Source organism: Nicotiana sylvestris, chromosome 12 (assembly GCF_000393655.2).
Source record: "Nicotiana sylvestris chromosome 12, ASM39365v2, whole genome shotgun sequence".
In the NCBI taxonomy this organism is placed as follows: Eukaryota; Viridiplantae; Streptophyta; class Magnoliopsida; order Solanales; family Solanaceae; genus Nicotiana; species Nicotiana sylvestris.
The window spans coordinates 54,229,932-54,243,865 of record NC_091068.1 but is presented as its reverse complement, the minus strand read 5'-3'; the positions used below and the strand labels follow the sequence as shown (position 1 = coordinate 54,243,865).

The 13,934-nt window shown below is 42.5% G+C and overlaps 1 protein-coding gene across 1 annotated transcript; it reads right to left on the bottom strand.

Annotated features, from left to right (window-relative positions):
• Positions 1-726: 726 nt before the first annotated feature.
• LOC138883050 (uncharacterized) lies at positions 727-4,706 on the bottom strand. The gene is made up of 6 exons (XM_070163709.1): positions 4,691-4,706; positions 3,427-3,570; positions 3,095-3,295; positions 2,038-2,057; positions 1,183-1,233; positions 727-1,086 (listed from the first exon to the last, which is right to left on the bottom strand). The coding sequence occupies exons 1-6, from the start codon at positions 4,704-4,706 to the stop codon at positions 727-729; spliced, it is 792 nt and encodes a 263-aa protein (XP_070019810.1).
• Between the last annotated feature and the right edge of the window lie 9,228 nt (positions 4,707-13,934).

The window sequence follows — 13,934 nt, the reverse complement described above, 5'->3', positions numbered from 1 at the left end:
GGCTACCCCCGACATAAGCAAAAGAGCTTCGATCATATCATCTCCAAAAAAAGACAAGGCTTCAAGACAATCAGCCTTCAGCAAAAGGCTTCGAAAAAGTAGCCCTCAAGAGAACCTCCCGAGGTACTCGATTATCGTCGCATATCGATTTGTAATTGAGGTTCTTATTTGAGCCGTCGAAGAATCAGATGAACACAAAACATGCCAAGGCATAATCAAAACTTCTGCTAAAATGGGGAAAAACTATAGCCATATCAGAAGTCGCATCGACCCAATCTAAAATGCACCTAAGGGCCAATGTGTAAGAGCCTAAGGGACAATACGTAAGAGCCTAAGGACCAGTATATCGAAAACCTAACGGTCAATGAGCCTCAGTCAAATTCAAGGACCGAGCCCAGAACGATTAACTATCATCAATTACTCATCAAGCATAACCTAAGGGTTCCTATCATAAAAGTCCAACATACCGAACTAATTATCAACAGGCATCAACACTCAAAACATAAACAAAGACACAAACAAGTGGAAATTCATATGAAGGGAAAACCAAAGGTTTCCTTTGTTATTATTAATGATGGTACAAAGGTACATTTACACCACTCCCGCATGGAGCCCTGTACAAAGAACAAGAAAGAAAAACCTAGTCTACCCTCAGGAAGTTAGCCTTTCCCCCTCGGGACTATGTCACCATCGGCCCCATTGGGAATAGCTCCCTCACCGGCCCTACTACTCGTCACTTTCATCATAAGAAACGAGTAACTTGGCGTCGAACTCATCCACCTTGCCCTGCTCTATCTCCTCTGAGAGATCAAAGCCCTTACCATGAATCTCTTCAAGAGTTTCCCTCCATGATTTGCACCGGACATATTTATTGCTTCTCCTCTCTCGATCGGAAGCCCCCCTCAATTTCGTATGAGCTTCGGCAACATATTTCAGATGGATGGCCACTTTCTTATCCGCCTTTGATCGGACCTCCTCGGCTTCAGCTCGAGCATCCACGACTTCGGCCTTCAGCTTCAATTCATAAATTTCAAGCTTAGCAATTCTGCTCGTCTGGAATGAGTCACCTGCTCGAGCATTACGAAGCTATATCTCAAGAGTAGAGGTGTTATCCAAAGCTTTCCTTTTGGCCGCAACATGAGCATCTATCTATGCCTTCAAATCATTGCATTTAAAATTGACCTGATTGACCTCGTCTCGAAGGCGCTCCAACGTCCCAGTCTTTTCCTGCAACTGAGATACCAGAACATAAGTTTCCAAAAATGAGAGAAGAAGCCTATATTCCCTCAAAAGAAAAGTTACCTATTCCTCGAGGTTGCCTTCGTAATCTCAGGCTTTGGTCTAACTTCGATTGAAGATGTATCAGCTCTCTTGTCTTCTTGTCACAAAGAAGCCTGAGAGATCTCTCCTCATTCAAAGCTTTATGCAACTTAGCCTCACATCAAAGAAGCCCTGACTTAAGCTTATCAAAGGCCTACGGGAAAGAAAAATTTAGCTAAAAAAGAGAAATTATGAAGCTGGAAAAGTTATAATAACTTCACAATTCACCATGGAGCAGAGTCGATAAGCTTCCTCGAAGGTCGACTTCGCATCTACCGGCTCGGTCTCATTAGCCCCGGTAGAGTCACCCGAGGAGCTTTGATTGGGCGGAGATACGTCGAAACCCATTCCCCTCGGAGTACTTCCCTACCTCCGAAACCTAGCCACCGAGTCAGCTGCTGGAGAACCTTCACCTTTCCTTGCTTGAGGAATCTCCCCCTAGAGACTAGGGTCCTCAAGCCCAGTAGGCTCAACAGTATCGGGAGGTCTCCTGGTTCGAGCCATCAATATAGAGTCATCCACTCCGAGTGCATTGACGTCCACAGAACGACCAATAAAAATGAAATAGTCATCAGTGGTAACGTCCTCCTCGCATCCCCAGGCGGATCCTTCTTTGTTGTGGGGATTCTTGTCCTCCATGGACCTTTTTCTTTAATTATCTTGCTCTGCCTCAGAAATTGAAGGTATTTCCCCCTCCTCAAAAGGGGACGGCCTTACCTCAGAAAAGTCGCCAATGCCTACAAATAAGAAATTAGGGCAAAAGAAAGGGAAAGTACTCCTCAAGAAAGGGACTACATAGCACATACCATGATGCTTAGACTCCCATTTCCCTTTCGACAAATCTCTCCAATTACGCTAATCATAAGTCGAAGAGGCCGCCAGTTTGTGGGCCCAGCCAGCTAGGTCGTGGACCTTATTTGGCATCCACGGCGTCGCTGCGGAAAAGGAAAGAAAATGCCCTTGTGGAGTCAAGCTCCACTGAGAATAAAAATAATAAAATCCAATGCATCACATATGCTTTAAATTCCATTTCTTGGTAAATGGCAGGAACTCCACAGGAGTGACATCAATAGTCCTTACTCGGACAAAACGACTCATCCATCCTCGATCCCTTTCCTCCTTATCGCTAGAGATAAAGGGCCTGGTGGATTGGCGTTGTAGTGTGATTTGACCTCGATAATGTAAATGCCGATAAAATTTGAGGAGATGGCTAAGGATAAACTCGAGCTCGGCCTTTTTAGCAAAAAAATCTCATCATTAGAACATTCCTCCAGAAAGACGGATGGATCTTAGCCAAAGTAACTCGATGTTTTCAACAGAATTCAAGCACGAGTCGGTCAAGAGGATCTAACATAAATGGGTACATGTACACATTCAGAAACCCCTCTACGCGGGCCATAATATCCTCTTCTCGGGAGGGAACTTGTAGCCTCAACGTTTCTCCCCATCCGCAGTCTCTCCTCACAGCCTCGAGGTGTCTCTCTTATATTGATCGAATGAACCTCGATACATGCACTAGATGACCCAGAACGTCAAGAGGCTTCTCCTTCCTAAAATCTCTATTCAAAATGAAATAGTTCAAAGTTAGCTCGCCTAACACCAGTTAGCTCGGCGTAAAAACTAAGGGGCTAAACTTTGAAGACACCAAAATCCTTTGTATTCCAAAAATATATTTACAAAGGTGAGTTTACAAAACTCCCAAACAGAGTTCATGTACAAAAAAATAAGAAGCAAAGAAAAAAAGAGTTAAAGGTGGCCTAGTCTTCATCTTTGCCACTCCCCGAGCCTTCGTCCGAAGAAGCCGGAGCTGCTGACTCCTCTTTCAAGGCCTTCACTTCTTCGACCTCGGCAGAAAGATCAAAACCCTTGGCATGCATTTCCTCGATGGTTCTCCGAGCCTCTAATCGAGCATGTGCAAGGGAGCGAGCCATTTTGAGCTCGACCTCTTCAGATATCTCCCTGGCTCGAGCATTTGCTGCAACAACATTTTTCTATATGAGGATAAGAGTGCATCGGTGTCAGACTTAGCCACGGATAATGCAGCAGTAGACTCGGTATGAAGCACTTGGAATTTGTGAGCCTCCTCCTTATCACCCTAAAGAAGACCCTGGGTCGAGGCCAGCTCCCCTCGGAGAGTATCCCTTTCCAAGGCCGCACTATCCTTGCACCGCTTCAGCTCAAGTATTTCGGCATCTTTGGCAGCAATCTCTTCCCGAAGCTGCTCCGCTAGGGCATACTTTCGCTCAATCTCTAAATGTCGAGTAAAGATAGTAAATACCAAGCTACGAAAACAACAAGCAAGCTCATATATACCGAGCTACCTGCCCAGTGAAGTCGGCCCGCTCTTGGATCATTTTCTCCAAGCTTGCACGAATGCTATTCAGTTCTGTATATGGAAAAAATTGGCGGTTTGATTTTATGGTCGCCAAGGCACCTCGAATGACCTGCCTCCCCTGAACGATCGAAGCTTAGATCGGGGCCCTGGTTTTGAGGGTTCTCGGTAATCTACTTCGAGGTAGTGTAAGCAACGACCGGCCTCGAGGTAAGGTAAATCAATGATGTTGGTGGATCAGTGTGAGATTCCCAAGGCATGTGACTAGAGCTGACAAGGTCTATTAGGTTAGTCCAAACCCGTACCATGGCATTAAATGGCGGTACCAGCCTTTTGTCCTTGTAATAAATGCATTTGTACTATGTTGGGATTTCCCCTCATATATAAAGGGGATCTTTGTCATTTTGTAGACATCTGTTGCTCAATACTAAATACACAAGAACATTCTCTCTGCTCTCTAACATACTCTCTTGACATCATTGCTTTCATTTATTACTTACATTCATTGTGTTCTATTTATTGTTCCTCATTTATTGCTTATCACTGATCATAAAGAGCCATCATTTTAGCTCTCATGACTGTAAGTCCTCCCTCGATTACCCCAATTCGGCCTCTAGACTCAATCTCGAGGCCTCATATACGGTATCTAGAGGCCCCAACTTCCAGCCACTCGATTCGGTTATCACATTGTCTCTAAGCTATAATCTTGCTTTTTAACCTTTTACTTAGCATTTGTTGCCTAATAACTAGCATAAAAATAGATTATGTATTTTTAGAACCACAAAATCAAATTTAATTGCTATAACCATTTTCACGGTAAATAGTTTGGCGCCCACCGTGGGACTAAAAATAATGGTGATTATTTTCTTACTGGTTTAACTACATAACGCAGTTTACCTTTCACACTTTTTCTTGTCCAAGATCTTTGATTTCAGGTCAATATGTCTAACTCAGTAAACAACAATCTTGAGAATCATGGAGAGAATGGTGTGGATGTTCCAGGTGTTGGTATACCACCATGAAACCCTAAGAACTCACCAGAACTAATTCCCATGGATGCGGTCTCACGCGATACCCAATATGTCGATATAAGCTCCCACACTAACAGGAGCGTACATCAAGGAGATCAACAAGAAGATTAGAAACCCCCAACTAGGGAAGAATGGGGGGTTAGCCTTCACATTATTTTTGAAATGTTACAGGCACAACAACTGGTGATTGCTCAGCTGCAAAGTCACCAGAAAACTCCCAGCACGGTAGCACTGGGGATGGCTCCCCTAGCCGAGCAAGTATCGGAGTGATCAAGAAATAACGGGTTGGTAGCCGACCCCGACAATATAAAGATGCTCGAGGACATCACAAAGAGTATCGAGTTGGGCGAGAAAAAGATAGAAGCCAACGATAAGAAGGTTGAGACCTACAATTCCAGGGTCGATCAAATTTTGGGCGCACCCCTGATTCTGAAAGGTGTAGATTCGAAGAAGTTTGTGCAAAAGTCGTTCCCGCAGGAAGCGGCCCTAAAATTCATTCCAAAGAAGTTCAGAATGCCCAAGCTTCCGAAGTACAACGGAACCTCGGACCCCAACGAGCACGTCACAACCTACACTTGCGCAGTGAAGGGCAACGACCTAAGGGACAATGAGATCGAGTCCATCCTGCTAAAGAAGTTCGGGGAAACACTCTCAAAAGGGGAAGTGATGTGGTATCACAACCTGGCCCAAAACTCAATAAATTCATTCGCCATGCTGGCAAATTCTTTCAAGGCGCATGCTGGTGCCATCAAAGTAGCTACAAGGAAATCCGGCGTCTTCAAAATTAAGCAGAATGAGAACAAGATGCTACGAGAGTTCGTGTCTCACTTTAAAATGGAACGAATGGAACTACCACCAGTCTCTAATGATTGGGCACTACATTCCTTCACTCAAGGTTTCAATGAACGAAGCTCGGTGGCTTCGAAATAGCTAAAATAGAATTTGGTTGAATACCCCGCTGTGACTTGGTCAGACATCCACAACCGATACCAATCGAAGATCAGGGTTGAATATGACCAATTAGGAGCCCTTTCGGGCTCGGTATACCTAAGCAGGCTTCTGGCAAAGTAGTCAAAGCAAAACAAAGAAAGGTACCAGCCATACACCGAAGATAGTAGAAATGCCCCGAGGCATAACATACCCCGGATTGATCAAAGAATGGACCGAGAGAAGAACCCTCAAGGACTCATCAAGAGAGATGGGTTCAATAGGCACACAGGGCAAACAAAGGCACCTCGCTTGTCAGAATACAACTTCAATGTCAATGTTTCAGACATCGTATTCGCCATTAGTAAAATCAGAGACATCAGGTGGTCTAGGCCTGTACAATCAGATCCTTCACAAAGAAATCATAACTTTGTGTGTGAATTTCACAACACACACGGCCACAGGACCGAGGATTGGCACCAGTTTCGGGAAATAGAGGCAACCAAGAAGAACAAAACAAATGAGCAACAACATGTCATCCACATGATCTTGGGAGGCATCGATCCCCCACAAGAACCCATGATCAAAAGAACAAAAATATCCATCACTAGAGAAAAGCGAACTCGGGGTTACATACCCGAGGATGCTTTCATATTCAGTGACGAAGACATCGAGACCTTGTCTCAGCCTGACAACGATGCACTGGTAATCTCTTTCCTTGTAAATACATTTCAAATTAAATGTGTACTTGTGGATCCAGGTAGCTTGGCCAACATTATCAAGTCGAGGGTGGTAGAGCAGCTTGGACTGCTTGACCAAATCGTTCCTGCCTCTCGAGTCCTCAACAGATTCAACATGGCGAGCAAAACAACGAAAAGTTAAATCACCCTCCCAGTCAACGTGGCCGGCACAACCCAAAATGCCAAATTCCATGTCATCAAAGAAGACATGAGATACAATGACTTTCTCAGAAGGCCATGGATACACTGCATGAGAGTAGTACCATCCACCCTCCATTAAATGATGAAATTCCCGACAAAGGATGAGATAAAAACCATCTACGGGGAACAACATGTGGCAAAAGAAATGTTCGCGGTGCACGATGTGATGCCAACACCGGTACCTCCACCTTCGAATGAGCCAAAGAATAAGCAAATGGTAAAATAGCAATAACAAGCTACACTATCAGATACCCTCGACTAAACAAAACAAAGGACCGTACCGAGCCCTCATAATAAACGATTGAATCACACCGAGATCCAAAACACCGTCAGCACTAAGGTATGGCCATCGCCCTTTTTCAGTTACATTTTATGCTAACCTGAATGTAGGTATCCGATCGAAATGGTCAAAACTCGAAGGCCTTAGGTTTCAAAAGCATATATTGCACTATTTTCCTTCGACCGGGTTTTTATCCCAAGAAAGGGTTTTATCGACAAGGTTTTTAACGAGGAAACATCTATATGCTACCTAAGGAGAACCCAACAAGTATTCAAGGCTTCTTTTGCAATAAACCTCAAATACTGGGGGGCATCCCCTCAGAAGGTCACCTACCCGGAGAAGCCAAGATGCGCTAAGTGGGGTCTCGATAGGAAAATAATGTACCAGGCCAAAAGGTCGAACGAACCGTGTCCGCATTGAACAACCGAGCCCGTAATAGCAAAAGCATGTATACTTGTACCAAGTAATCAAAGAACACTTTCCCCTTCATCAAATCATTTCTCGTTTCAAGGATGCTCGGTATCTTTTGCAAAAAATGGCCCCAGAGCCAAAAAACGTCCCGAATACTCGGGGACCGACATCAATAACTCAAAGTCGTTTGACCCCTGGGTCGGATCTTCAAACTCATAAGCCCTCAGTAAGGCAACATCAAGATCACAAAACGGCTCCAGAGCCAAAAATGTCCCGAACACTTAGGGACTGGCGTCGAGAACTCAAAGCCACATGACCTCTGGGTCGGAAACCCCAAAATCGTAAGCCCTCAATGAGGCAATAACAAGTTTACAAGTGTTAGTTTATATGAGTCCACCAAACCACGAAAAATGCCACACAAGGGGATCAAAAAACCACGAACTACTCTTGTAGGCTTTTAACTATACTAACTTGCAATCTCCCTATTACAAGCCATTTTGCAAAAACCCTATTGCAAAGACTTCAAACTAACTTGTGATGTAACCACCAAAAGCCACTCTATAACTATCCTAGTTACAAAGGCTTTAAACTTATGACTATCCCTAGTCACAACATAAACTCACAAGTTTACAAATTTTGGTTTGTTCCTAAGACAACGTTTCTAAGAAAATAAACTAGGAATTACAAAGAAGAACAAATAACAAGATTATAAGTCAACTACGGATGTACATAAACTCATTTAGAAATTGATCTGTAGTGGAGTTGTCTTCTTGTTCTTGACACACCAGTGACTTCAATACCGAATGAATGCTTTTTGTTTCTTGAGAGAATATCACTGAATGCACAAAGAATGGTGTGCCTTGCACCAGGTTGTTTTATCACAAAAGATTTCACAATGGATAGTGATGTCAACTCTTGGTGCACGCTTCTTCCTAATGAGAAGTGACTGATGTACTGTCTACACAGCCACTTTTGGGCAGTTGCGTTCTAGCTGGATAGTGGACTTTGTACTTTTGTCAGGACACACCAACAGACCAGGTCCTAGTTGTGTTCCTCTTCTGTGACAGTTGCTAGATGGTCACTTTCTTCTGCTACGTTCCAGTTGTGTACTTGACTTGTACTTTTGTTAGAGAACCCTAAGGGAGTAGGTCCCTATTGTGTTTCTCTTTATATTTATTGCGTATAATCACTAACTTATGCTTGTGTTGGAGAACCCTAAGGGACCAGGTCACCAGGTCCCTGTGGTGTTCCTTCCTGTGGTCGTTCATCCATTTGCTAATTTTCAGACTTCGACCAGTTCACATGAAATGTATATCCAGGTTCTCTATCTGGTTCTTTGCGACAAGTTTGTTAGATCATCAAAACATAAGAAGCATAAAGCCAAGACATTCAAAACCCATCAATTTCTCCTTTTTTGATGATGACAAACTTAGGCATGGACATTATTTGTTTAGAGCAAAAATAACCAGATGAGATGCCAGAATTACACGAAGTTCACCCTTAATCTCAGATCTCCCTCCTTTGTGATTTTCCCTCACTTATACACAATCCCTCACCCATACACTTTCACCCTTTTGTCATAATTAAAAAGAATATGTAATAAGCATAAAAAAGTCCAACACAACTAGCGCATGCCACATATGTGCACACAACATGACAGAAAAGAGAAGTCAGAGGAAATCAGTAATATACAGGCAAATAAAGGGGAGTTGTTTTATTAATGTTTACATCAGACTGAGCAAGTCAGGAGCAGTAATGGTTAAGTTCAACATGCCATCACACAAAAAGAAAACAAAAGTAAAATAGCAGCCATAAGATTTTGGAACAAGAAATAGCTGGACACTAAGAGGATCCTAGGGGACACTAGAGGAAGGAGGCTTTGAGGAAGAGACAACAATGGTTTTGAGAACCAAGTCCAGTCGAGCATTTGCAGACAGTTGTTCTTCAAGTAATTGAGCCCGAAGTCTATCATTTTCCTTTGTCAGTCGTGCAATTTCCTCATTGACAGAATCAGGTCCTTTAGCTGCTTGACTGAGTTGAGTTTCCAGTATGGCATTTCGAGCCCTCAGCCTTCTTATTTCCTCAAAAGCTAAATTTTGAGCGTTGATCAGCTGAGAAATGGTCGATATGCTTCCACTAACTCTTTCTATACATTCACAATCTTCTAGAGTGGTCTTAGAGAAGGTCTACTTGCGTGTGCCCACTCTGGGATTCCCCAAGGGGACCTTGTAGAATCTGACCACCGGACTGAGAAGAAAGCTATAAGGTAACCCATGATTTCCACCCTTAACGTTTGCCACCTTTTGCATATGATTTATCATGATTGCTGGCAAATTGATTGGGACAAACTTATCAAGCGCTTCCATTAGAACCATATCTGATTTTGTAGTAATAGCTCGCCTCTCAGAATGAGGCAAGAGCACTTTATTGACCAGTTCAAAGAGAAGCTGATACTCAGGAAACAATACCCTCTTATGCACATGTTCCCCCTATTGAATAGCTTGCTCTTTCATGATAGATCTCCTAAAGTTCTCCCCACAGACACCCTTGACTGAGGACATACCTTCACACGGAATTCTGAGAACCTTTCCCAATGTTGAAGTGTCGAGCACAGTGTCTATTCAATTTACGAGCACATAGATGTGACTCCCCTTAACAGTGAAAAGAGATGTGTAAAAAGTTTGTACGGCGTCTTCGTACACCAGAGGCATGCTCCTTCAAACAAGTGTTCCCATTGTTGAAATTCCACAATCTCCAGAATTTATCTCATGCCTACCATCTACGAAATTGCTTGATCAAATGTACGACCCCACAATACTTTCTGAGTTCTTAATCTCTGTTGCCAAAGACCACCATCACAGGTCATGGACCTTATTGAACCATGTTCATTAATAGTTTCCTTTTTTCGTTTGATATATCCTTCGGCAGACTTTCCTTTCCAGCTTGCTATCCCCATAGTATTGTCCTCAGACACAGTTAGCTTAGTTTGACTTCGTTTAGACTTTCTTCTATACTTCACGGATGACCCTTCCTATTCCTCAACAGTTTCATCAGTGGCCTTTTCCATGGACTTTTGAACTTTCATAGATTGTTGTACTAAGGAACCACGTTTCCTGGAAGCATCTTTGTCTATCAGGTTTAATGACATACTCTTATTAATGATGAAATCTCTTGGATTTATTTTCCCCATTTTCCTTGTATTGACACTTCTCTTACTTTTCTGTATTGAGGATTCAAGACTCTCTTGCTGTTGTGACCTGATAGTTGGTGATTTGGAGGAAGACTTTAAGAGCTTGGAGTGAACAGAAGGTGCAGGAGTGAGTTTGCATGGAAGAGAATCAGGTTCATCAGAAGATTTTTCTGAGAATATATCATAAGCCAAGGATTCGAGGAGTGCTGTGGTTCTTACTTCTCCTAGGAATGGAATTTCTCCCCCCTGTTACTCAGACAAGAGATATGCTCCTTCATTCAATAGACTCTCAGCAATTATAGCCATGATGTTATGTGCTGTTTCCTTTTCTTGTGACTCCTTGAGAGTCACTAAGTCCAACATGGAGGAGTTCAGATATTGGTCAGGATCATCGTCAGGGACTTCTGACACTTGAGGAGTAAAACATCCTGAGTGTTCTTTGATGAGATCATAGGAGTGACTATACATAGGGTTTATCATAAATGGGAAAACTGTAGGAATAGAGGAGGAGTCAGGAGTGGGTAAGGTGGTAGAAGGCGTGAAATAGTGATGCTCTGGGATAATTTCAAGGATAATAACGAAGTGGGAGTTATGTTAATGTTGGGAGAATGAGACGATTGTTCGATCGCCATTAGATGAGTACTTGGTAAACGAGTAGAGAGAGATGAGGAGAAGATCTCAGCTATACAAAGGAGATGAAGGTTCATGAATTACTGTGAGAGAGAAAGGAAATTTTATTGGAAGAAGGGCTAATGATGAGTGGAGAGAGAGAGAAACAGGTTCTGAATAGTTCTGAAAACGGCGATAGGTTTGTAGGGAAGTGTTATCATGCAAAGGGGATGAAAGGATTTGAAAGACAAGACAAGATATGCAGACTTGAAAAGTCGGATGATGTGGCAACTGAGTTAATCTTGTTAAGCACAATTTCTTTTGTTTGAGAGGGCATACAGAATAAGCACATTACTACTAACCTAAGGTACATGAACCTGATGCCAGATCAAGTTTTTAAAAGGTTTTATCAACTCCTTTCTTTGCAGTTCATAACTGTACCTTTAGTTTTTATGATCATCATGTGTGTTTACCTACATCGGTATTGATGTGAGTTAGGTTTGGTCATAAAATACTTTAGCTTCCTTTACCTGACGGTGTCTTACATAGTCAACTGATGGGGAATCAGGTTCTTCATTAGACTTTTGTGACCCCATCTTCACCTTGATTGATCCTCAGAAGATGATCTCACTCTTCAATGTGCTTGATCCTCTTGTTTTTGAAATTCTTCTTCAGTTGTTGATGAGTCCATTGAGTTTTGTTTCCTTGTCTCCCAAAGGATGAGGCGTGAATCATGACAAGTGAACTATTCCAGAAGTGCTTTACCTTTCCATAGAAAAACCTGCATAGGTAACATCATCATATCCAACAGGATTAAAAGCACTGTCACCTGAGGGATAACACAAGACCAGGTCCTGAGTTCCTTTAAGGTATTTCAAACCTTTTGTGGGCAGTCTTCAAGTAAGATTCCTACCGACTTACACTTTGGATTCTATTTTGGAGTGGAGATACAGAAAGGAAAAAAATTACATGCTTATCTAACTCTGGAATAAAAGAGAGTGATTGACGTGTCACGCAAATGGGAGCCTCTAGTTTTCCAATTTGAGACAGAAGTTTGATTGAAGAGGGAGATTTGGAGGTTAATTTGATTTCCCCCACTTTGCTTTCTGCTACTTGTAGAGTGCCATCAGCTGCATCTCTACTCTTCCTTCAGCTTCAGTGGTAGTAGGTGACGTACCAGGTTCTTTGTGGGACGTGGAAGATGATATTGTGTTGTCTTTCGCTAGTCTCTTTCGTCTTACTCATTTTATCATCCTACCTGTTTGAAGCCTTAGATATTTCCCAGAGACTAGAGTTGGTTCATCATATTGATCATCACCGTTTCTTTCTTGGAAATAGAAGGTGTCTTGTTGAGTACCCTATAAGCACATCCTACCATTTTGTGTGCCCTTTGTTGGAGACTTTGAGGCCTTGTTTTGTGGATTGTACCCCAGAAGGATTCCTTCGCTCGTCCTTTTTGCATTGAGCTTCCCAACATGATCCTTCTTGTAGTCGAGAACATGGCATTTTCCTCCATTTGGCAACTCTTGGTGGGTTTTGATTCAGGAAGGACCTGATCCAACACCTGTTCTCCAAGTAGAAAGCAGTATTTTTTGCATTTGCCCAGAATTTCTTTGTGATTCCATAGTCGATGAGCATTGCCCATGCAGCATTTTCCAGTTCCGTTCTTTCTTTCAGCAATACAATTTTGTTGTGGAGTCCTTGATTGTTGAGAACTTGTGTGTGATCCCTTCTTCCCTCTCTTTCTTTGTATTGTAAACTCATGTTCAGGTGACACTTGAGTTTGGCAGATTACGGACCATGTCCTGCTAAGTTAATTTATTTGGAGGTGAGAAGCTTGCATATAACAATCCTTCATGCCAAGGTTGCAACTTCACTCATCTCATACCATGAGCTTGTGGAGATTCATAATTAATTCGGAGTGGATGTTCTTGTTTACTTTGTCCATTGAGACAACTTCGCTAGTTATCAGATTGGTGACTGTACTTTTCAGGCCATTCACATAGTACATATTCCCACTTGAGTGCCAAAAGAGCCTTTCCACCTTTTCATTCACTGAGAATGTACCCTTTACTTCCTTCTTAAGGATACATTCCCTTCCTGCAGAGCTTTCAGTGAGACAAGATTCATGATGTTTTCAGCTACGAGCTTTTAAGCATACACAGTCCATCACAGTCGCTTACTCTCACTGTTCCATGCTCATGCAAATTAAGGGTTAGATTTAGGAACCCAAACTAGTTTGGGTCCTTTGTTATGATAGGAAGGATGAACGAGGGCTTTCGAAGTCCATGCAGGCAACATCCGCTTTTTGCAAGTGGTACCTGGTCCTTTGTTAGTAGTCACTTCATCAGTAAACACTTTGTTTTTCTGAGTAAACTTATCCCTGGCCTGGAAATTTTCTTTAAAATGCCCATTGTTCCCACAGTGGGTATATAGCAAGTCATCAGGTACAATGACATACTTGTTGTGCGGGTTGTAGGGAGTTTTCTCCCTTTGGAACCCGATGCCCTGCTTGTTCCCAATGTTGTTGAGATACATGGTAGTGACAAAATCTGAGGACCAGGTCCACTTCAGAGATTTCTCAAGATTGTTTCTAACTTTCTCTAATTCAGCTTGAAGTTGCTGATTCCTCTCGAGCTCACTGCAGAGACTAGTTTTCACAATAGTTAACTCATTTTCAAGCATAATGTGTGTCTCACTCGTTACTTTCTTTCCTTTCCCAATACTTACATTCCTATGTTCTCTATTGAGTCCCTCAATGGTTTCCTCTAGATCAGTGAATATTACTAACAGGTCATCCCTTTCTTCTTCAATAGATGCAACCTTTTCTTCTAAGGTGTGCTTCTCATTGTTAAGGCCTTCTATTCTTTCTTTTAGATCAACAACTACTACT